The sequence below is a fragment of the Lonchura striata genome, chromosome 1A (assembly GCF_050655825.1).
Source record: "Lonchura striata isolate lonStrDom1 chromosome 1A, ASM5065582v1, whole genome shotgun sequence".
In the NCBI taxonomy this organism is placed as follows: Eukaryota; Metazoa; Chordata; class Aves; order Passeriformes; family Estrildidae; genus Lonchura; species Lonchura striata.
Genome location: NC_140741.1, coordinates 4,987,923 through 5,012,729, shown reverse-complemented (window position 1 = coordinate 5,012,729; position 24,807 = coordinate 4,987,923). Strand labels below are relative to the sequence as shown.

The window sequence follows — 24,807 nt, the reverse complement described above, 5'->3', positions numbered from 1 at the left end:
TATTCCCTCCTTCCTATCTTTAACTCTGTTTTCCTTTGGTATGGAAAATTGTTTCACCTCGGTGTGTAATGAATTCTGGCCTTTCATTGTGGTGTACCCATGTTGAACCTGAACTTGACTGAGCATCACCAGTCCCCCCCTGTTCCTGCCATGAATGCTGTGTTTCTAAAGCCTGGAGCTTGCTTCTCCTGGCAGTTTGTAAAGCTGTGACAGACCTGTGATCCAAAGTTTGACCATCTCAGCTCTGGAAGCTGTTGCCTTCTCTTTGAGTGCCTTGGGGCCTGCATAGGACAGCACTCAATGTAAGCAATCAGGTACCCAAATTGTCAGTACTGGTTTGCCTTCTGACCTTTTGCTTCTTTCATTAATCTTCACCAAAAAAAAACCAAACAAAAACCAAAACAACCCGAAACCTGGAAGTATCTGCTTACCCTACTTAGGGTAGTTTTAAAAGAGAGAGAAAATAAGAATAGGGGAGTTCTGCTAAAAGGTTGTTTTTATTGTCTTTAAAGATAGGTGTTTCTTCCTTTGCAAAAATGTGGTTAAGATCAATTTGTTGTACATCTTGCCCCAGCTGAGCCCTTCTATCCTGTCCAATACTGAACAAGTGACTTCTTTGTTCACCACCATGATTTGCAGGCACATCTTCAAGTCTTTTTTGCTCCGAATTCTCAGGACTTGAAAGTAAAGTCTGTGATGCCCAGTCACAGAGGAAATGTTATTCAGTCGATGCTTATTATAACTTATTATAACTCTGGGGTTATTGATCCTCAAAGTAGTGATTCTTTTGTATGCTTTAATTCCTCAGCTTCTCTGTCCGTCCTCCGTTATTATTGTGAATTAATCTCACCAAATATTCCTTTTTGTCTTTTTTTTTTTTTTGTGGAATGGAGCCACTTTGGCAGAAACACCTCTGTAGCATCTGGTTATCTCACAGGGACTGAAAAACTCTCTCTGATGCACTGTGTGCCTGCAACTCTTCCCTGACTGTCTTTAGCAGGCAAATATTCAATGTTCACAGAGATGCTGAGGCTGCCTGCAAGGAATTCTGTGTTAGGAAAAAGAGATAACAGCTTTAAGCCTGGGAAAGTGCAGAAATCGAGCAAACACAGCATTAAGTAGGAAAATGCCCATGAGATCTGCCAGTATCTTTGGCACTTGTCCATCCAGCTCCTTTCCAAAACTCTGCCAAGCTCAGGCCTGAGGCAACAATCTGAGCATATCTTCTGCTGTAACCCTACTGCACTTTGAGGCCAACATCTTTTTATAGTTCCAAGAATCTCTACAGTGAAGATTCCCTTCCCGACGTGAGATCGGTTCAGCTTGCAGTTCATTAAAGTTCTAGGTGCAGGGGGAAATGCTGTGCCAGCATCCACTCATCCTTGATGTCCCTCCTGCCAGAAGCACTGAGCTTCCTGGAGGGGACCAGAAATATGTGGGACTCTGGAGCAGAGTCTGAGCTGATGAAAAATCAACATATTCCCCATAATTATATCTCTTTCCCTTTCCACGACCCCATTACAGCCCACAACCCCAGTTTATTTATGAATGGCCTTTATTATCATGCCATACATGCATAAAAATGGTTGCATTTTGGGAGTTTGATGCTAGGGCTGCATTTTTAGCTGAGTTGTATGGGGTTTTCCCTCCCCTCACTGGAACTTCTCATCACAGGCCCTGCCCAAGTGCTCCAGCCATTGTTTATTGCAAAGCACAGGGGTTTTGCTCATGGTGCATAAATCACCAGGGAATTTGTGTTGAATTATTCTGCTGGATGCAGGCCTGTGACTGGAGTGAGATGATTTACTTACAGCTCTGCATTTCACAGACTTTGCCAGTCCTGTAGGAAGTGCTTCTTTCTGTCTCTTTTGGCAAGCCCTTGGGCTTATTTATTGTTGCTTGTATGAGAGATGGAATTTTAAACCAGTAGGCTTGGATTGTAGTGGTGAGGAAAAACAGATCCCTGCTTTCTGATAAACATAATTCCCAGGCTTCAGACAACTGTCCAAGCACTAGGATCCTCATTACCACCCAGATTCCTGCTGCAGTGGGATTTTCAAAAGCTAGATCCAGCAGAAGATGTGTATACCTGCATAAGGACAGCAAAGTCAAGTCTCTGATGACTGAGGGTGCTGCAAAACTTCCTAGGGTGTCCCACTTTGACTGTGGAGTTTTTCAGGCAACTAGAATTCAGTTTTCTTTGTGTTAAGAGCTGTCTTAAGCTAAGTTCAATAGTGCCTGAATGATACCTAAATTTCACAGCCAAAAACTTACACTTTTGAATGGGCATGACTGACAGGTCCCACCCAAAAAAGGTGATGTTGTTGGAGGTGACATCAGCGTGTTTTGATAGGAAATGGAAATTTGTTCTTTCAAACTGGAGGAAAAAAAAAAGACAGAGGCGTGTGGCCACATTTGGAAACAGAAGTTGTGCACATTTAACTATTTACCTGCATGTGAAGATTTGTAGGAATCTAGAGAGGTGTGTGGCTGGGAACTGCAGGGAGTAGAAAACAGCTGTTGTATTTGTGTGGCTACAGGTCTACTTATCTTTCCTGTAGAGATGTTCTTAATGTCTTAATCTCTGTAGAAGGTTCTGGCTGTGGCTTAGTGGGCTGAGAGAAAGGTCTTTTCTGGCTCCTGAATGCTGACCAGGGGTCAGGACCAACCCATTTCTGGTTTAAGGGTATTCCCCCATGCTAAGATCTTCTGTATGAGGATCCTCTCTGTCCATAAATTATATTAGGACAGACCATGGCTTTGTCTGATCCAGTAACTTGTCTCTACAAGGGAAGAGATCAAGAACTGGGCACCACATAAAAATTATGCCCAGAAACACAAGCTTAAGAAAAGCTTTCAATATGGGAAATCTGTGAACTTCCACAGTCAGTACAGAGAGCAGGAAATTTAAGATTTTTATGCCATATTGAACAGGGAGTAAGAAAAGGACAGAACCAGGCTCTTCTGAGCTGTGTGCTGTGGCAAGAGGTGATGGGCACAAATGAGAGTAAGGTAGATTAGCCTGTAGTCCCTAAATCATTCTTCTTGCCCTTCCTGAAAATGGAGGTCACATCTGTTTTCCTCCAGCTTTTGGGCACTTCTCCCAGTTGCCATCATCAATCAAAGATTACCAAGAGCTGCCTTGCAATGACATCTGCCAGCTCCCTCAGCCCCCATGGGTGCATCCCATCAGCACCTGTGGACATATCAACATCCAGTTTGCTGCAGTATTCTCTGACCCAATCCCCTTCCACCAAGGTGACTGAAAGATAATTTTTTATACTTGTTTTTAATTGGAAATGATACATCTGTTTATTAGCCACCAGATGGTGTCTATCTGACAGCAGTAGCACTCTGCAAGCACTAACAAGGACCTACTTATTAAAATAAAAACATGAAATGAATTTAGGCTGCAGTAAGGGTAAGCTATATTAACTTGAAAACAAGAAAACTCTCATGAAATATTAGTTATTATAAATGAAAGATATTTAGGAAAAGATGCCAGTATTTGAGGTTCAAACTCTTGTTAAATAAGATGAATAAAATCATGCAAATTATCTTGTGGAAACTGGAGATTAGGGAAGTGATGAGATGCAATGACCTCACTTTTGTTCAAGCACAAAAAGGCAGAAAAGCAAGTTGTAATAGGTACAAAAAAATAGGAAGTAAAAGACTAAGTAACCTCCTTTCCTAAAAGGAAGTCCAAAAGAAAGGCTGATTCATATGATATAGGTTTCTCCATATTTGTATTTGTTTCTTATAGAGAAAATATTATCTGTATAACTGAATGAATTGCTTCTTATATAGAGTGTCACTTGATGCCCTGAGTTGTTTATAGAATGAAACTTCCTTCCTCACAGGTAAGCTCTGATCAATTTTCATTAGCTTTGAATTAGCCTCAGGTAGCCATGGATTTTTAATTTTCCAGGTTGGGAAGGTTGTTGACTTTTTAAAAAATGCTAAATAAAGAGAATTAATTGAAGAAAGGTGAGGAGAGGCAGAGTGTCCATGGGTTGTCTTATGCATGAATTTTTGGATGTGACAGACAAAGCACTGCATTTGTCCTGTTGAAAATGCCTTACCTGAGCAAGGTGTGCTGTAGCTTCTGCAGGCTCAGGGACATTTAGAACTTTTTTACACTAAGCTCATGACAGGAAACATCAACAGAATAATATAATCAGCCACTTAATCCTTTCAAAGCTGTTCTGAAGTTTTGTATTGTCCCGGAACACAGGAGAATGCAATTACAGTGCCTCTCACTACCCAGCATCGTGTAGTTTGCTTATCCATTTGGCAGTTGTCAGCCTTAATTTCTGTCTCAGTCACATTACATGTCTACTTATTATGCCTCTATTGTTCTTTCTCCCACAGTCAGTAAACAAAGGCTTTTTTTCACTTTATAATCCATCACCACAAGCTATGCACTTTCAGCTGTATTCTGACAATTTCTTGGAATGGAAGCCTAGGGTTCATGAATCTGTAAGGCTTAGGGAGTGGTTTGTCCTATTTTTATTTCTTTTCAAGATAAAGTTTGGCCTTTTGCCATTTTAGATTGCATTTAGTACACAAATCCTGACTTATTATTAATTATTATTGACAGTTATTAATATTATTATTAATAATAATATTTTCCTAGGTTGTTGAATACACTAGAATTTGAGAATTTGAATATCCCCTTCCACAACATCAGCTTCTCCCTGTTACTCTGCTGAAGAGTAATTTTTCTTAAGAGCCAAAAAAGCTAGGGAAAAACATAGTTTTATCTCTAAGTAAAATTTGCAATTTTTGTTCTCCATCTGTTCTTCATGGAGTTGCAATATTTTTATAGTGGATTTTTTTTTTCTCCTATAAGGAATCACAATTAAAATTTCACAGTGCCTTGAAAGATAAATATATCTCTAATTTAGGTAAGTTTGACTTCAAACTTTTATACCACTGGGGGACACAGCAAATATGTTAGGTAATGTTTTCAAACAAGAACTTTAATAACAAAGGCTTGATTAAATGGCTGTGGTGGCACATTTCTTCATTCTGTTTTCAGGGGAAAAGGGTCAGGTTCTAAACTCCATTCAAAAACACACTTTTAATTACTCTCTACTGGACATTCTTGATTTTTACGCTGAGTATTGGGGAGAAAGAAAATGCTTTCACCTTGAACAAAGTCTCCTTTCTTTGTTTTCTGTATGGAGAATCAGCTGGCCTTTCTAAAGGACATTTCCTTTCCTACCTCAAACTCAGATGCATTGAATTTATCTGAGCTTCTGTAGTTGTTATTTTTTTCCCCTCTTAAAATTTTAATTAAAAAAGTTTTTCAGTCCCTTGGCACATTGTTCCAAGGGTCATTGTCTTCTGCCAGGATCTTTTCTTGGCTTCCATGTTGCTCCATTTGGTGCACTCTCCATGTATCTGGATTTAGCACTGATATGTTCCTTCTTGAGACTGCCTGGATGGAATATGTGCTGTCAGGCACAACCCTGGTGGAAATCTCCAAGATCTCTGGATGCACAGCAGCCCCAATGCTGCTGCTGAGTGATAATTCCACCCAGGTGTCCCAGATGGTTGTAATAAATGCTTGAATCTTGCCCTGAGAAAATTTTCAAGCAAAGAAAGAATGGCAAATCCAGAAAAGTTTGGACATAGACAGCTCGACTTGGAGTGAAATCTTGGGGTGCTCAGCAATGTTCCTGATTGTCTCGTAGTGACTGGGGCTTTCTCTGTAGTCCAGCAGTCTCTGAAAGAAGTCTGAAGTTTTGAGATGGAAAATTTCTATGGTGGGAACTATTATCTCAGAATCAAAGGAAATACCTGTGTTCTGAATTTACCATGTGCTGGAAATTGCTTCTCACTTTCTAAGGGTAGTCACAGTTCTACCTGCAGCATAATGGTAGATTTTCTTCTGGTTGTAGAAGCCCTGAAAGAATAAATTGTGTTCTGGGGGCTGTTGCCGTGGGCCAGAGAGGGAATGAACAGGGAAAGAAATTTTCAAACTAGTAAAGATGCTCTGACATGAAACTAAACTGCTCGTCCTTCTCCCCAACAGCAGAAACACCAGAATTTCACCCCCAAACTGTGCAAATAAGTTTATTTTGAAGGCATCGGTAATATGTGTGACTTGGTTGACCATTTGCATGGGGGAAACCTCCCCTAGAGGCAGCTGTAGGTCAGTTTTGTTTTGCATAAAAGCTATTGCATCTGAACGACTCCTCCACCAAAGGGATGGTGGAATGAAATGGAGACATGAAGTGACAGCTGGAATAGAGTGGGCTATGGAAATTTAAAAACTGAAGGATTCTGCACACATTTCCCAGTTAGGTGACTCAGTGTCCACAGCGCCTTTTTCTCACTTTTTAAGCTTTGTTCCTGAACGTCTCCAGAGTTCTTTCCAGCGTGTGTCACGCACCACATGCTTTATTCACATTCCAGGTACCCACACTTGTTTTCACAGAGTCAAAACTGAAGGGTTTTTTTTCCCTTCTCTTTTTCTCCCCCCTTCCCCAAACCTTCGTCTATTTATAAATTGCACAACTTGGCACGGCAGCACTGTGACCAACGTGCGAGCAGAGGGTTTAATAATCAGTTATTCTGTTTGATGTTGGTTTTGCAACCAGACAGACCAAAGTGCATTGCAGATGTCTGGTTCAAGTGTTATATGGGCGAAGCAGAGGGAACTGAGCCCACATTTCTTCTGTGGCCTTCTCAACACTTCTAATTCTGGGAGGGAATACACTTTCTATAGGTGGTTGTTGTTGCTGCTGCTATTGGGAGTTCTTAAATGCTGTTTCTAATAATCTGCTGGAAGAGCAGCACTTGCTCAGCTTGTTCAAGAGTTACAGGTAATTTGATCAAATCTTTCCTTAAAGACATGATTCTTGTTCATGAGAACTCAATACTTGGTAGGTGGCCGTTTAACCAGCCTTTATAAAGTCCTTTAAAATGAAAGGCACAAAATTTCACTTTATAATGGATGAACACACAGAACAAAACCCTTGGGTGCTGCTCCTGACAGGAGCAGTACACATTCTTTATCAAAGCCATTTTGCCCTTTAGTTTGGAAATAGCCCCTGCCTCCATGGAGTATGTGCATATAAAGGGGCATTTCCCTAATGCAGAAATAAAGTTCACACAATGGCAGGGACACACTTTTTTGGTGACATTCTGCAGTATCCATGAGCACACTTTGGACAGGATTAGTCCTTGACTTTGCCTGGATATATGTGAGGCAGATGTGAATTAGCTACTGAGGCAGGGCAAGACTCTGGTCTCAATTCTCCTCTTCTGCCATTCCAGCATAAATCATAGATAATTCCTATAGGATAATAAAATCAGACTGGTTTTATCCCAATGTAAATGAGAGAACATGCCAAGTTCTTGGTGTAAATATATAAAAACTTGTAAAAATACTTTTTCTTGACTTGCATCTTCCTCTACCCTTGAAGCATACATTTTCCCTCCTCTGTTAATTTATTACTGAATCCAGCAGCAGCTGCAGTAGATGTTGGTACAGGGGGTCACAGGTGTTTGCAGAGCCTTGACTGCTATTCAGAGGAACCAGAGAAGAATTCTTGGGGTGTGTCAAAGAAAGGACATGTCTATGTCCTGCGTTCTTCTGACTTGATTAACTCATTTTGAAATTGTTGATTATGTTTCCAAGCTCTGTCATTGCTTCTCCTTAGATTATTTAACTTTCTGGCTCATTGGTGGACTGAGCTTGGGCACAGCATCTTAATTATTTTTGTTTTTCAAAACAGTTAAGTCACAAAATACAGTGCAGTTTTCTTTTTGACAACTGCATTTTTCCATACTGCCAGGACACTGTTGAGCTCTTCTCACTTTCTTTTGGCATGGATACAAATAGCAACCCTTCACTTTATAGGCTATAGGTCACATTTATCACTGGAAGGCTTAAAAATTTGAGGGCAAGCTTCTTGAGCCATAAACTTCCCTGGCCCTGATCAGTTACTCTTTAGTGCTGCTGGCATTTGAACTCTTTCTGTGCTAATTTGTGGCCCTTTGTCAAAAGAACAGAGAGTTTTGAACAGCTTAGATTGTGGACAGTTTTTTTGGTGCCTGCTCTGACCTATTTGAAACACATTACTAACTGTACCCATTGCCCACCTCTACAAACAAGGAAGCAGTATGAAGATATAATCAGGATTATCTCCCTCTGGTCTCGCATTTCCTGCTTTAATGTCAAATTTAAGGTTGCCACTCCCCAGTCAGAAAGAAACTTGAGGGCAAATGGATTTTTCCTCTATTCTGTACTGTTCCAACATCATTGCTGCTGTTTGTTGACTTACACAGGAGGCTTGAAGAAAAAAAATTGAAATATAGAACTAACCTTCTGGTTAGTTCTATATTTCAGTCACATATGCCTTCTTTCACTTCATATTTAAGTATGTGTGTTAAACAAACTATACTAACAACATAGTATATTAACATATAATATATGTTAAATATATATTTATTTTCAAATGTCAAAATAAAGGAAAGCTGCTTCTTATAATTACCACCAAAATTACCTGGCATGTGCCAGATCAGAGGGCAGTCCCACAGTACATGTGTATTTACAACACAAATATATTTATCATTTCATAAAATACACCATATTTCCTTGTGTTCTCTGCAAATCCATTGTCCCAAGGTGCTTCAGATCTTAACTTATTGACATTCAAGCCACACTGTGGTGATTTCACTTGTGCTGTTTGATAATTCCTACAGTTTGTGGCTTAGGGTACCTTGCAGCCTCAGGTGTAGGGGCTGTACTCTTTTCCTTGAAGATTCCTGAAATTTCCCAGCTTCTGGGTGGCATCCCCTCATACTGAAGATAATATTGTCTGTGTATCTCCTCAAAATGCTTTTGTTTTGCTTTCCCCTTTAAGATTGCATGCATCCTTTCTAAAGCATAAGCAAGTTTGGTTAGACATGAGAAAATAGAAGCATTCATGGAAGGCAAAACTGAAATAGGCAGGATTGCACTGCCAGTTTTCCATAGAAGAGCCTGGAAGTGCAGAGTTAGTTGCAGCTGTGATGGTGTGAGAACAACAGCAGGATCTGTGGTAATAAAAATCCCTCACTGTTGTTTCCCTTATCCGCTTCATCTGAGCTGGAAGTGACTGTGGAGGCTTGTCCTGCTGTCCCGTGGTTCTCTGCCATGGTTGCACTCCTGCCCTATCTCTCCTGTGGTATGTCTGGCCCTTAGTCCCAACTTCTGGAGTAGAAAATTTCAGTTTGGGCCTCCAAACATCTCGTTTAAGCTTTTTCAGTAGGAATGATGTAAATCTGGGGGGCTGAACTTGCATAAAACTTTCTTAAGGTAGATGAGGTCAGAATAAATCTCAAACTGGAATTGTGCTCAACCTTTATGAGGAGGTTGTCTTTCTTTTATTAGACATGACATCATGAATTTATTTTAATTTTTGCTGCTATCAAAGTGTAAATGTCTCACTGACTCATACTCCATGTCATGCCCTGAGTGTTCTCTTTGTAGCTACTTTCTGTCCAACACTGCTCCATCATCTTTGGCTTGTGAAATGTTTTTAACCTTGTTGTTTTTTATCTAAATTTTGGTGAATTCCTGAGTTCTATGAAGCTCTTTGACTTTTGCAATATTTGTAATCACTCCTACCTGTACTTTGGAATGATCAGTGGGAGTCATCCATGCTTAGTTTACTTCTTGCAGTGTGATTCATGCAGATGCTGGGCTGAGTTCTACCACTTATTTATCAACATCTGCAGTGGGCTGTTCCTCAGAGCAGACACTGTTTTTTCTAACCAGCTGTCCAAGGGCTGTTAACCTGACAAAATTATTATTTCTGAAAAGCCAGTGCTAAGTGTGCAAGTAAACTTTCCTCCTTTAGCAGCAGTTCCAGATTAGTCATCTTTTAAGATATTAGAGGATGTTGTCAGTATGGTCCCATAGATGTTGTTTCTATGACTCTCACTAACTGAATCCAGGAGTACTGCAGAGGCAAAAATTAATGTGCTCCTCTGAGGTGCCAAGTATTTTCCAATGTTTCCTCCTATGTCACTGACTTCTTTTAAGAGATGCAAAGATCACAGGTTTCTTTGAAAAGAAATTATGTATTGCAATGATACCTGCTTAATTTCAGCTCAGGAGAATGATCCAGGACTGTCTTTAACTTCTCAGAACAAAGAAGCCCAAACTGCCAAATGCCTAAATCATCCCCTTCATTTGTTCCTATTGTCTTCAAGATCCTCAAGGTTTTCATTCATGTCTTTCACAATTTGTATTTTAACTTCCCTGGACTGTTTAGTAGCTGTAAAACACATTTTAAAATTATATCCTTGACGTGTGCTTTTTCTTCTTCTTTTTTTTTTTTTTTTTTTCCTCTTTTTCAGGAAGTATTTTGGAGAAAAGATAGGACTTTATTTTGCATGGCTGGGTTTATACACAGAATTCCTCATTCCATCTTCAGTAGTTGGGATTATTGTATTTCTATATGGATGTGTAACCATTGAAAGTGACATTCCTAGGTAAGCTTATCTGTGATCCATGATTTGTTGTTTTTAAATTATAAGACTGTGCTTTTTCTTATTAATCTGTAGTAATTTATAGTGAGAATAACTGGGTTTAGCATGTCTGAAGAGCAGTGATGTATAATTACCAGCCTTGTGAGCATTACAAACACAGAGACATTGAAGAGGTATTTGAAGGGTACACATTTATTTGACTGGTCACTGTCTCACTTCCTGAAACAGAAATGTGAAGTGAATCCAGTGTATTAAATTAGTTTTCTAAGATATTAATTTGCTTTTTATGAGTGCACATCGCTCACTGCTCAATCAGTCATTGTGTAAAACTCACTGAAATTAATGCAAACGCTGTCCACGACTCTTGGAACACTTGATTCCCATTAAAATCAGACCATTTGTATAAGTAAGATGAACAATAATTACAAGACTTAGCAAATGTCAGCAGATCAAGGGATGTGATTTTGACCCTCTGAGACTCCCCTGCAGGGCTGGGATCCCAGCACAGCAAGGACAGGGAGCTGCTGGAGCCAGGCCAGAGCAGGGACACCAAGGGGAGCAGAGGGATGGAGCAGCTCTGCTGGGAGGAAAGGCTGAGGGAACTGGGATGGTTCAGCCTGGAGAGGAGAAGGCTTTGGGGTGACCTCACTGTGGCCTTGCAGTGCCTGAAGGGAGCCCACAGGGAAGATGGAGAGAGACTCTTGACAAGGGCCTGGAGTGACAGGACAAGGGGTAATGGTTTCACACTGACAGAGAGCAGGGTTAGATTGGATATTGGGAAGAAATTGTTCCTGTGAGGGTGCTGAGGCCCTGGCACAGGGTGCCCAGAGCAGCTGTGGCTGCCCCATCCCTGGCAGTGTCCAAGGCCAGGTTGGATGGGGCTCTGAGCAACCTGGGATAGGGGAAGGTGTCCATGGCCATGGCAGGGGGTTGGAACTGGATGGGCTTTAGGGTTCCTTCCAACTCAACCCATTCTATGATTCTGTATTTAGTCTTCACAGTGTTCCCCTTCTAGACACAAAATAATGATGAGTTTTGTGTATCCTGACGGGAATATGCCACACAAAAACTGCCAAAGTGACACTGTGATGTTAATGTCTACTTCCCAAAAAAAATCATTCCTGTTTGTTGTCTGTGTCTGACTTCTGCTGGAGACAGGATACTGCAGTACTTGTATGCTGATCACACTCATGCCAGTCCCTGAACTGACAGGTTTTAAAATCTACTGCAGTAGGACAAGATTACTGATAAGTAAATGATGAACAACACCACATCTGAGGCAGGGTCTGTTTTCTTAGCTTGATCTGAATAAATCTTGGTGCTTGTCGGGGTGAAAGCTTGTGCTAACATTTAAACTCCAGTGAGATTTATGGATGAGATGTATCTGCAGCACCCTCTGCTGCCTTTTGAAATAGAAAATTACTGTAACAACGTGAAAGCTGGAAACAGCTGCATGCTTTTCAAACCATATAATGTAAACATATTCATAATACAGCTTGATTTGTCCTTTTTTTTTTTTTTTTTTCCATTTGAAGTTGTAGGGAAAAACAATGTTTTTCAGGATGGTCCATAGGAACAATCATAATCACCATATGCCAGCTGTCATTGAAATAATGTGGCAACTCAGCTCATGATCCTGGCAAGGACATTTGAGCTTTGCACTACTCAGTTCCTAAGTAAGACTGTGCAGGTACAAAAGGCTTTCACATCCAAACCTCATGGAAAACACTGAAAGCGTTCTCAGCCCTGACAACAAGTGTTTGGCCTGTTAAAGTGATACTAATAATGTTTTTTTCAAAGATATTTAGAATCCAAATACATACATAGCAAATAAGACTGAGAATCAAAATAACAACCTTACGGTAAAGATTTAGAATCTGTAAAATATCTTTTTTCTTATATTTTTGTGCTGCCACATAAAAAAATGTGCATTTTGATGACAGCACTGAATTTTCTTTGAGACCACTTCGATCTTTCTTTTCAGTGGTTTAAGTCTAATTTGTATCAAATCACATAACTGACTGCAGAGATGCAAACCCCACTTCTGTGTTTGAATTTTGGTTTTTTAGTGTGGTTAGCCTCAATCTTCAGTGATATTGTGTTCCTTAACTCACTAATACAATGCAGTGATCAATCTGGTTGAGTGTTGCATCATTTTCCTGTTGGTAAGGTGCCTATAAGGGTTTAAAAAATTACTATCCATGGCAATGAACCTTGAGGTGTTGTGGTTTGAGAACTCGAAGTCAGAAATACAAATGATTAGGAAAAGTGAAAAAGAAAACACAATACATGCCATAATACAAAAGAAAAACCACTGACAGAGTCAGAATACAACCTGACACCCTTTCTGGTCAGGGTGTTGGTAGGCATCCAAATTGGAATGGCTACAGTCCTCCTGGAAATCCAGAAAAGCCTGAGTCTGGTGTCCCAAAAACCCAGATTTTATGCAGGTAGGAATGCTTGGCACCTCCTTCTGGGCAGAGCATCTCCCAGTGGGATGTTATAGTTCTTATCAGTCATGAAGAGACATTCAATGTTCCATTATCAGCAGATAGCTCCCCTGAGGGAGAATTGGTTATGAAAGAGATAAGGAAAACTGCCCACTTAATACAACTACCATAGAGATGATAATGGAATGTATCTCTCCTTTCAATCTGGGACATGAGGAAACACACAGCTCCTGCTCTCTGCAAGAACAGCCAACAGATATTGCAGACAGCCTGTAATAGCTGTGATGTGCTGCTGGATATCAGCACTGCACATCCACAGTTGGTGAGCTGGGACACTCAGATCACCCTGTGCCTTGTCTGTCACAGCAAAGAGATGTGTGACCAGCGCAATGCCTTCACCATGTGCCCCCTGTGTGACAAGTTCTGTGATTACTGGAACCTCAGCTCTGCCTGTGCCACCGCTCGAGCGAGTCACTTGTTTGACAACCCTGCCACGGTTTTCTTCTCCATCTTTATGGCTCTCTGGGGTGAGTATGGCTTTGCAAGCTAACAGTGCCCTTTGATGTTTGGGCTCTTTACAGCATAGCAAAGTGCTGTTTGATTGATCCCTATGGCTTTTGGAAGCTGGCAATCCTCAGAAGGCCAGGGAGAACTGTCTGTGTTGAGGCTGGGGAAAGCAATATCACTGTCAACAGCAAGCTCTGGAATAAATGGAGTTGTGTAGTTCAGGGAAGAAAAAAATATTCTTTCTTCCTCTTCTGCCATGTCTAGAATCAGAGTTGTCAAGTCTGGAAAAGATCTACAAGATCATCAAGTCCAGCCTTTGGTTGATCTCCACTTGTCAATTAAACCAGAGCACTGAGTGCCATGTTCAGTTCATTAAACATCTCCAATGATGGTGACTCCACCACCTTCCTGGGCAGCCCCTTCCAATGCCAATGGGAAGAAATCATTCCTGATGTCCAACCTGAACCTTCCCTGGCACATCTTGAGGCCATTTTCTCCACAGAGGAAAGGGTGCCATTAATGGCACTTCTAAACTTTGCCATGTTTTTGCTAATTCTTCTTTATTTTCCATCAACATGTCACACCCTTTTAACACCTTCTGCATTTGGAGCCAGAATGTATTTGAGGATTGGTATGAGCAGACAACTGAAAGGGTCTAATTTAAGCATAGTCTCACTACCTTGTGGAACAATTCAGTCACATAATTTTATCAAAACTTTATGGGATTCCAATAGCAATGGGGCTATTTTAATTTTAATTATAATGTATTTTAGAATATCCAATTTAAACAAGCTTTCTTTTCTTTAATGGCAAATATCCCAAATAAATGAATGCATTGCAGTAATAGTCTTGTTGTTTCTGGCCTCACCTCTGCTCTGAAAAGCATTTGTATTGTGCCTGCATTAATTATTGCTGGTATTATGATCTCCTTTACTCTAGAGCTTGTTTATTGTGAATGTTAAATGTGTTATTGCTACTGTAAAATGATTTTTTTGTTTCCCTATTCATTGGTCCCAAAATGAAATTATCATTCTTAGTATGAAACTGAGCAAATATGTTATTCCATTATAGCCATGCCTCAGCAAGGAGTGTGTTATTCTTTGCAAGCCTATTAAGATTTTACAGCTTGTTTTAGAAGGGACTGATTGGTAGCTTGGCATTGGGTGAGGACAACAGAAGGTTTTTAAGGAACTTGCAGACAGAACAGATCATGGAAGCAAGAAATATTTATTTACCAGTTCCTGGAAGCCCTAGAGCAAACTTAGAGAGAATTATGACTGAGAAATAGAAAAAAAAGAGGATGAATTTATAGACTCTGAGAATAATTCATTTTACCACTTCAGATTACAGGGTAGACTGGCAGATTAAGTGTCACCTGCTGCTGTGAAGCTTAAGATAAATAAAATACTATTTTCCTGACAAAGAAACTCTACTGTAAACTGGCATCTATGCAAATGACAATTGCCACTGAACCTCATCCAGAACAATTGTATTGTAGTATCAGCAATGCAAGTGCAAAAGAAAATGTTGATATATCCTTGGACTAAGAAAAATTAGTAGAATCTGTTATGGAACAGAACAGGACAAAAAGTTCCATATGCACTGCTTTAAAAAAAATGCATTTAAGAATAACAAAATTCTTTCACAGCTGTAGCCCTCCGTCAAAAAATGTTTCCCACAGATTAGAAAAGTCTGTTCTTGGGACCATGATAACTGAGCTTGTCAGTTCAAGAAAATGAAGCCGGCACACACAAAGAGCAGCAAAGTGAAATAATGGAGCCTTTACTAACTCTGCCCAGCTTTCCTATCAAGTATTAGATTACACCAAATTTTGCTGCCCTACTACTGCAGGCTGTGCTGTAGCTCAGTCTGTTGAATGGCAGAGCTCACACACACACACCAATTCCAGGTGTGTATTTAAAAGAGCAAACTAAGGTGATCTGGGCCAGTTTCATTTCATGAGGGTGCTGTGCACAGGACTTCTTTCATCTTGCTTGTCTTCTCCCATTCTTCAGAAAGCAGAAGGCTTCCCATGGTTAATATTTCAAAGGAATCATGCTCTTAGTAGCTGCTCTTGATTCCTCATGAAGTGTCATTGTGATTCCAGCAGTCCTGCTGCAAGTGTCCATATTCACAGTAATGCCTGGCTGACTGGGCTTAATGACACTGCTGTTCTGGTGATGAATTTCAGTGTCAGGTGCCTTTATTAGAAGCTTTACAGAATCACAGAATGATTTGGGTTGGAAGGGACTTAAAGCTCATTCAGTTCCAACTGTCCTGCCATGGGCAGGGACACCTTCCACTATGCCAGGTTGCTCAGAGCCACATCCAGCCTGGCCTTAGACACTTCCAGGGATGGGGCAGCCACAGCTTCTCTGGGAAATGTGTGCCAGGGCCTCAGCACCCTCACAGGGAAGAATTTCTTCCTAATATTCAATCTAACCCTGCTCTCTGTCAGTTTAGTTTTTCTGCTGGTGTAAGTCTGTGCAGACGTGCTGATTTCAGAGCAGCTGCTGCATCAAGCCAAGTACGTTCTCATAGAGCTAAATGTGGAACTGAGTTTTTTGTATAACAGGAAAGAATGGAATGAGTAATAGCACCCTATAAAATAACCAAATGTTTTTGTATTTAGGATATCTAAAAACCCTTGAGTTTTCAAACCATGCTAAATATAGCTTTTATATGTTCTTTCTTCTGTAGGGGAGGAACACAGATAGCAACTTTGCTGCTTAATATCTAGATTTGCTTTTCACGTGCTGCCAGTCCTATTTTTAAATTATATTTCTTTCTTATATGATGATACCTGTGAAGAAAATATTTGCAGCTAACTGTTGGGATAGATTATGACTTGTAGAGGCAGGTTATTTTCACAGTTTAGATGCAGTCAAGAGAAGCTAATCTGCTTCTCCATTGCTGTCTCTCTTGTGGGACTATCTACAAGATGTTCAAAGTGATCTAACAGTGTTTTTCACCCACTGAGAAAGTGAGGTGAAGCATAAGAAAATAGAAAACAGTGCCCCCATTTGTTCAGAGTTATAGCTTTTAATTATGAGCAACTAGGAAAGGGCTATACTGGGGAAACAGCAATTATGAGAGGACAGCCAGGAGACTGCAAATATGGGACAACAGTAAAATACCTATTCCTTCTTATTAGTAAAAAAGGAGAGGCAGGAGGCTGAACCAGGGGCCAGTCCTTTAGGGCAAAATCACCATGTCTATGAAGGTAAAAAGCATTTACCTCCACCATTGTAATACATTTCAAAGACTCTTTTTCTCTATATTGCTGAGAGTCCTAGTTATTTCAGTAGCAGGCTAAATTTACCTCAGAATGCTTCACGGTGAATTAAGAGAGATGATGTCTTCCATGGATACCTGCAGTTATGGATTCAGTTCCATTCCCTGACAAGAACTTAACAGTGGCTCTGGACAGCCCATGTTCCATCTTTCTGTATTTTATTTTTAAAGGACAGAAGTTATTGTCCCTGTGGTTTGCTTGAATTCTTTATTTAAAACTGGGCCTGAGGCTGTTTCTTAGTTCTTAAAGTGTCTTGCATGATGGGATTCAAATATCAGTTGAAGCTTACAAGTAACACGAATGTTTAAAATTGTTTAATTCCTTTTAAAGCGACCATGTTCCTTGAACAATGGAAGCGTTTGCAGATGAGATTGAGTTACTTCTGGGATCTAACTGGACTGGAAGAAGAAGAGGTAATTCTCCTTTCCCTGGGCTAATTTACTGTGTTAATTATTCTATAGATGCATATTATATAAGCACTGATGTATAGATGTCTCACTAGTGTTCTGCAGCCCAATGCAGTTCGTGGCTGTGTTTAGATAAAGGACTGTAACTGATACAGTCTTGAATATCAATGTTTATTTTGCAAAGCCTCACTTATATCTTACTGTTCAGCAGTTAATAATGTTAACTTACTAACTTCATTTAATAATTTTAAATTATGAATCTCAGTTCTGAAATTAATAATGAATGTTGAAAAGGATTTATAAGGTAAGAGATCATGTTTTGCTGAGAATACCCATATGCCATTGTACAGTGTAAGTTATCATTTAAGAGAGGATGTAAGTGGTGTTGCTCTAGAATATCTTTAAATGCATTAGGAAAGCCTCACTATCAGGATAAAAAAATAGTTTGGGGGTCTCACTGAATTTATATTCTCACATTCAACAGAGAATAGTGAGAGTTGTGTCTGCTGTGGTGAAAATGTCACAGGTACAGAAAACGAATACCACCTGTATCTCTCAAGGAATTATGGTGCAGTTCCATGTAGGCCCCATTCTATTGCTCATGAGTATTTATTAATTTAAAATGGTTTTTGTTCTCTTCATTATTATCAGATTAATTAAAAATGTTAATATTTTGGGTGGGGCCAATATGCAAGGGTTCTAATTATAGTAAAGAAGGATTATATGATGAATGCTGTAAGAGTAGCCTTTTTTTTTGTGGGAGATGTCAATCCAAATTCCAGCTCTGAATGAATTCAGAACTTGGTGGGAATGAGGAGATGCATGACATTTTTCTCTTTTGTGAGCTGCTCACTTGAAAAGCCTGGTAAATTTTTGCCACCTTGTTTAATTTATACTCTGATTTGAGAAAGAAAAATATATTTTGCAAGGGCATGTGGAAAAGTTATTGATTAGGGAAGCTGGGCCAGATCTGACAGCCTAGTCCAAAAGGTGTGTGGAGTTGCATAATCTTGATGGCTTTGTTTGTGAATGTGACCAAAAATTTTTTTGGATTTTCTCTTAATCATAATCACATTTGTTTGTTTGTTTTTGTCTTTTTCAGGAGCATCCCAGGCCAGAGTATGAAACGAAACTGCTGCAGAAAAAGTTGAAAAATAAAAACATCACAACAGAAAGTACAAATGAGGTGAGATGCAGCTTCCTCTTTTAATTTATGTGGGATTTGTGTTTTGTTATGTTGTGATTATATTTTTGTCTGTCTCTCAGCGGTTGCAAAAGGCACTGTTTGGTGCTCTGAATTAGTCTTTTGAGCTGGTTGGTGGTGCTGCAGTGCCATTGCAGGGCTTTGAAGTCATGTCTTTCAAAGTAAAGCAATTTGAATAGAAATGGGGTTGACAGGTGGTTCAGGATCTAATCTGTAGAGTAGTGCCTGATTCCCAAGAGAATCATCACAGAATTCTTAAAGCAATCCCTCATCCCTCAGAATGACAGTACTTTCTGCATAATGAAGAAAGCAGCTTTTATTATGGTGATTTCATTTCCAAAGGTAACCCTGGTGTCTTTAGTGCTGCTGCAGTTACACAATTGTGAAGTTTTAATGGTATTTCCAGGAAAATGGAAAAATAGTCAGTAGATCATTTTCAGACTGAAGCGGGTTTAGGATTTTTATGGCTATTTCAAACTTTTTTGAACAAAGCCTTTTTTATCAATTTCCTCTTGTAAATTGTTGACTGAGGTTTATTTTCTAAACATTCACAAATTATGTAATCTTGGTCCATTAGGCTTGGTTAACCATTGCTCTTTCCCTGCATTCCACGAGTGCTAGCAAAGTCAATATATTCCAATACCATGTTCAGCTTTCAGGGAGAAAAAAAACAGTTTAATTTGCTTACAGGCTGAGAATCAGCATCCAAAGGAGAGAATTTTCAAGTTTTCAGGTTTGGTCCAAGAAATTTAGCTTATGGAAGAACTTGATTATCCCTTTCTTCTGCTGACCACCGTTGTAAAGTGTTTCCAGAGAATCTTTAATTTCAGTGAGCGTGCCTGTTACTTGTTGTGCCCAACCAAACTCCACAGAAGATCATGGAAATATTCTCAATTATTTTAGTGTGCTTTTGATCCTGACCAATAAGCAGAGACTCACAGAGCACTGCAGAGTCTTACACATTGTACAGCTCTCTTGGCCTTCCAAGTGAGGAATCAAGGACTGTAAAAGTGCAATAAAATAGTTGCTCTTCAGCTTTTTTTTTTTTTTTTTGGCTTAAAGTAAATGGGAACTGGAAACAAGTCAGTCATTGATGCTGTAGAATATTATTATTATCTTGCTTATCTGAGATACATAATTAATTATAAATTAGACATTAATTTAAGGTAAAACAAAAAAGAAATAGAAAAAAGCCCCAAATAAAAATCCCCCAAAACACCAACCAAATGAGAAAACCCCACATCAAAACCCCAAAAATAACTCAAGAAGAAATGTTCAGTGAATAGGCAGAAAACAAGGAACAATGTAAAGATCCAGTGCTACAAAAGTAGGAAAAGCTCCTTTCAGATATCAAGAATCAAAAGGCTAACATGGAATATTTTTTGTCAAATTGCTTTATGTGCCAATGTGGATGGAAAAATTACTGAATTTCTGAATTAATGATCCCCAAATTACTGAAATAAATTCCAAGCAACTGGGCAATTTTCCATCAGTGAACATTCTGGCTTACTAATTTTGTCCAGCAAATGGCAAATTAGTCTGCATTTGGAAGATGTGATGCTCACATCTTTGTACATCAGTGTCTTATGAAATGATGAGATGTTGTTGTGAGATCTGCAGAAGAGGAAAAAACCTAAATATAACCATTCAATTGAACTGTCCTAAGTGTGGAAATGCACCATCACAGGTAGCTTTGGAAGGCCCTTAGAAGTTAGACATTAAAAGTGATGAGTATTTAAGATTACAATAATTATCTGGCCTTATTTTTAGAGATATTAACCTCTTCTTTTTGCAAGACCATAAGCTCAAGATATTTTGTGTGGCAGGTTAATATTAGGGCACAGGTTTCTGTGAGGTCTCTGGCTCAGTATTTGTCTTATTGGGTGGAAGCCAGGGTACAGAACTTGGTCATATTATTAGGGGAGATCTAGTGGCTGGACAGGCATCAAAGTAGAGATGTCTCTGTAGTTAAAAGATTCAATCCTCCTAATTTCTTGGTTTTGTGTGAATACACAGATGTCTGTGAGGTCTCTATCTCTTCATGTTTTGGTTGACAGTCTAATGTCATGGCATAAGTCTCTGTGAAGTTTTCTCCTGAATGTTTTTAGATAACTAATGCAAATTAAAGGCATATCTTTTTTGGTGTGGCTGGTCAACAACTGTAGTGTGCTGCATTAATATCAAAGGACTGGCTCTGGTGCTGCCGCCTAAAACTTCTCATTACTTATTTAACATGAAGTCAGAAGTCTTCAATTCAGCAGCTGTGGCTTGTTGGGATAGAAATGATGCCAAAGGGTGGCTATTGAGAGAATACTGGTCTGGAGCTTACTTAAAGGCATATATTTCTATAAAATTACTGGCTTGTTGCCAGTATGTTAATTCCTCTGTTCCAGTGAGGAAGTGACTGGTTTTATGACAAGAAGCAGCTTTTATGTGCAAATCTCTATGTACAGTGCATTTTTTTTTCCCTTGCCTTACTCCAACAAGGAGTTCTTGTGAAGCTAATTGGGTTATTTTTGCAATGAAGAGACAGTGGTTTGTTTAGGGGCTGCTTTTGTGATTGTACGAGAAAAGTGACACCACTTACATCCTCTCTTAAATGATAACTTGGGAATACACGTTCAGAGGAAACCAGCAGACAGTTTTCTCTCTCTGCTGTTCAAGTCATTAACTTTAATGAATGTGGAAGATGCCCAGCACCTGTCAGGGTCAGTAAACATATGAGTCACTCTACCCAGGCAGCAAATTCCAAATCAGCCTGATGAGCCTGGCAAGACAAAGTATAACACATCTAATGTATTACTTGCCCAGTGGGGTTTGTGTTCTAGAATACAGCTTTCATACAAAACACCACTTGGGTGTGTTTTTGCTACTCGAGTAAGCAAAGAACAAAATTTCACCCTCCACCACCCTGTTCAGGATGTTCAAATAAATATTTTATTGGTTATTTGGAGAGTGAGTAAGAAACTGTGAGGACTCAGAGAGCTTCACAAAAGATGAGTGAACAATAACACCCCAAGGTTCTATTATTTCAGGAGAGATTTCATTTACACCTAAAGGAGTTGAAACATTTGTGCGAAATGCCTCAGGTTAAGTAGCATAAGATAAATAGACAGTCCTTATGAATTACAACATTGATTTTAGAAAATGACAAGTTCTAAGTGACTGATTTGGGAAATCTGGAGTGACCTGTCTTGTAGTCAGTATTACTATTTAATTCTTTATGGTCACATGCTATTTACAAGGATGTGCAGTGATAGCACAAGAGGGAATGATTTACACCTGATAGAGACCAGGTTTAGATTAAATATTAGGATGAAATTTTTCCCTGTGAGGGTGGTGATGCCCTGGCACAGATTGCTCAGAGAAGCTTTGGCTGCCCCATCCCTGGAAGTGTTCCAGGCCAGGCTGGATGGAGCTCTGAGCAGCCTGGGCTAGTGGAAGGTGTCCCTGACCGTGGCAGAGGGTTGGAACTGACTGATCTTCAAGGTCCCTTCCATTCAAACCATTCTGTGATTCTCTGATAGAAAAGCTTGCCATGTATTGCTCCATTCATGAACATCAAAAGCCATTTTTGTCCTTGCAGCAGAGATGGATTACACACATGTATGAATGCATGTGTCTATAATACATTCATGCAAACACAGCAGATGCAAGATTTGTAATGAAGCAATTAATGGTATATTTTGTTTTTTTCTTAAATGAACTATAACACGGAAGATGTGGATAGAGATATTTAATGAATAGGGTTAAGTTACTGTATGTGCAGAATGTTAACTGAAAATGTGGTGGATATTTGCAATCTTCTGAGAAGTTCTTCTCTCTCTGCAGTAGTGGAATCCTCAATGGAATTACACACAGGTCAGGAAATGAAAATTGGTCTTGTGCCTGAAAACATGCAGATGGGGCTAGATCCAACTCTCACTGGAGCTGATGGAAAGCCTCCCAGTAATTTCTGTGAGAGATGGATCAGGCTGTGACTCCTTTTCATTAAATGTTCAGCTGATCTGGCAAACATGATTCAATATGATGTGTAGATGTGTGTATATATATAAGTGTGTGTTTGTTCTTATCTTTCGTATTTGGCAGGAAAGTGAATAACTCATTCTACATATTTCTCAAGGAAAATTTTCTTTATAGAAAAAAAAGGGCTTGTCTCTTGGCTTGTGTCCTGACTGGGAGCAAACCCTAGCAGTAATAGATTACGGCATTTTGTCTTTCCTTTAATTAATTTTAAATATTATATTGGCAGAATCAATTATTCAAATAGTTAATTCAGCTGGTAATTGAAACAAAAAAAAAAGTTGTTTCTTTCTGAACTATCATTTCAGTTAACAACTGAATTAAAGCAAGCTGGTTTGAAGAGGAGAGTCTCTGGTGTAAAGGATGATGCAGATAAATATCAAGTAGAATTGTACACTGCTAATACTTTATGTATCTATTTTTAAATTTTCAACATGTCAAAACATGAAATAAAAATTCTTGCTAGTATTTGATTCTTTACCAATTTTCCTTAAGCATATCTCCCACAAGGACTAAAAACCCTTTCAGATACTGGAGCCTATCTCTTCATTGAGCAAGTCATTGATAAGATTAACTAAAGAAAAAAGCCACTCTTATTATTGTATATATTAGCAGAAACTCTGTAGAAGAAACCAAGATAACTGGTGATAAATACTAGTTTGAACAATCAGAATTATAAAAGAACTTTAAATATGCTCAGGGTTCTTTAACCCCTAATATTTTAGCATTAATTGAACCATATTATTAGTATGATAAAGCCATCAATTTGATACAATATTTCTTAAACTGGCCGGTGTCTTCCTGGCCTCTTTCATGTCTTTACTTTAGGAAATATCTTTCTAAGCATATGAGATACTAAGATGAATATATAATGAATTAAATTTTTTTCCTTTTTGACTTATTTATTGCATCATTAACTTCTGAAAATAAAAAATTACTGAATGAAAATAATAGAATGGCTGAAGATGAATGAGGACACATGATTGTAATCTTACACAGAGATTTCATCCTCTTTTTTGTACCTGTATTTGTTATAATTCTGCTTCTTTTGATGTTTATTTGAATTTTAGGTTCTGGAAGTTTCATACCAGAGTATTCATAAGCAGAATTTATGAAGGCTTTCAGGATTTTATGTAGTCCAAATAACTACTCCTGTTGAAAGATGTGCTCTCAAACTGTGTTACTCAGGATAGTATCCAGTCAGGTTATGGATATCTCCAAGGATGGAGATGGTAACATATTTCTGGACATGCCCTGACTGTCCTCATTGTGTGAAAGCTTCTCATTATACCCAGCCTAAACCTTTCTGCTTTCAGTTTAAGCCCATTGTCTCTTGTACTTCCAGCATTAAACATGGTGAAGAGCCTGGCCTTGTCTTTTGATGGGCTCCTTAACTGTGCTGAGCAAGCCTTGTTCCTCAGTTTCTCTCCCTTGGACACATTCTCTGCCCTTGACTTATATAAGTAGTGCCATTAATGGTTTCTACTGGAAGGTCCAAAACAATATTTTAGATACAGGCTAACGAGTTCTGAAAAACTGAGGTAATCTCTTCCCTGGACCTAGTCATTGGCACAGCCCAGGTGCTGTTGGACTTCACTGCCAGGGCACACTCCTGACTCCTGTTCATCTTGTTTTCTGCAGATACCAAAGGTTCTTTTCACTAGAGACAGTTCTCCTCCAAGGAGTTTTCTGTTTCAAAAGCATTTGCTCTTGATGAAGTTCAGGAGGTTAGGAGAGACCTGTTCCTTCAGTCAGTCCAGCTCTCTCAGGATGGCAGCTGCATGTTTAGGAAAGCTGACCATCTCTTGGTCCCACCCCAGTCTGAAGTCATCATGCAGGAGCAAGCATTCTAGCACCTTCTCCTGGTCCCTTCTATAAAGCAGGGTGGTTTTAGAATGACCACAGCAGTACTCCAACTGTTACAGGTTTCCAGGCACACTTAGTGACTAACACCCTCTGAGCAAACCATGGAACTCACCTTTTGCTGAAGTCAAGGCAATGGCATGGACAAGTCTCCTCTTGCCCACTGGTCCAGTCATTTTCCCCACAGAAAGCAGCCAGGTTGGTGCAGGAAATGATTCACCCTTGGTAAATCCAGAATGACTCTTCACAAATACTGACTTCTCCTTATGTGTTTAGAATGGGTTTCTTCACTTTTCACGATACCAAAGTGAGACTTACTTTGATTCCTTCATTATTCCTATGTCCTTTCTGTGAGGATGGACACAAGATTGTTCTTTCTCCTGTTGTCGAGGCCCTTCCCTCATCTTGGTATCCTTACAGAAATGACAGAGATCAACTTACAATGATATCAACCTGTTCATCTATCTTCCATTCTTTTTCTTCAAAGTTATAAGTAAATTAAATCACTGCTTCTCTTTCCCAAAGGAATAACTGTGGGGCTTTTTTGGTGGCTTGTTTTTTTTTTCC

At 39.4% G+C, this 24,807-nt stretch overlaps 1 protein-coding gene across 2 annotated transcripts in view; it reads left to right on the top strand.

Annotated features, from left to right (window-relative positions):
- Positions 1-24,807, top strand: part of ANO2 (anoctamin 2) — a 132,760-nt gene that overhangs the window by 44,058 nt on the left and 63,895 nt on the right. For both annotated transcript variants that reach the window (XM_031503685.3, XM_085568527.1), the window contains exons 11-14: positions 10,360-10,494; positions 13,308-13,468; positions 17,074-17,156; positions 18,253-18,336. In XM_031503685.3, the coding sequence (XP_031359545.2) occupies positions 10,360-10,494; positions 13,308-13,468; positions 17,074-17,156; positions 18,253-18,336 (463 nt within the window). The remainder of the gene's footprint in view (positions 1-10,359; positions 10,495-13,307; positions 13,469-17,073; positions 17,157-18,252; positions 18,337-24,807) is intronic.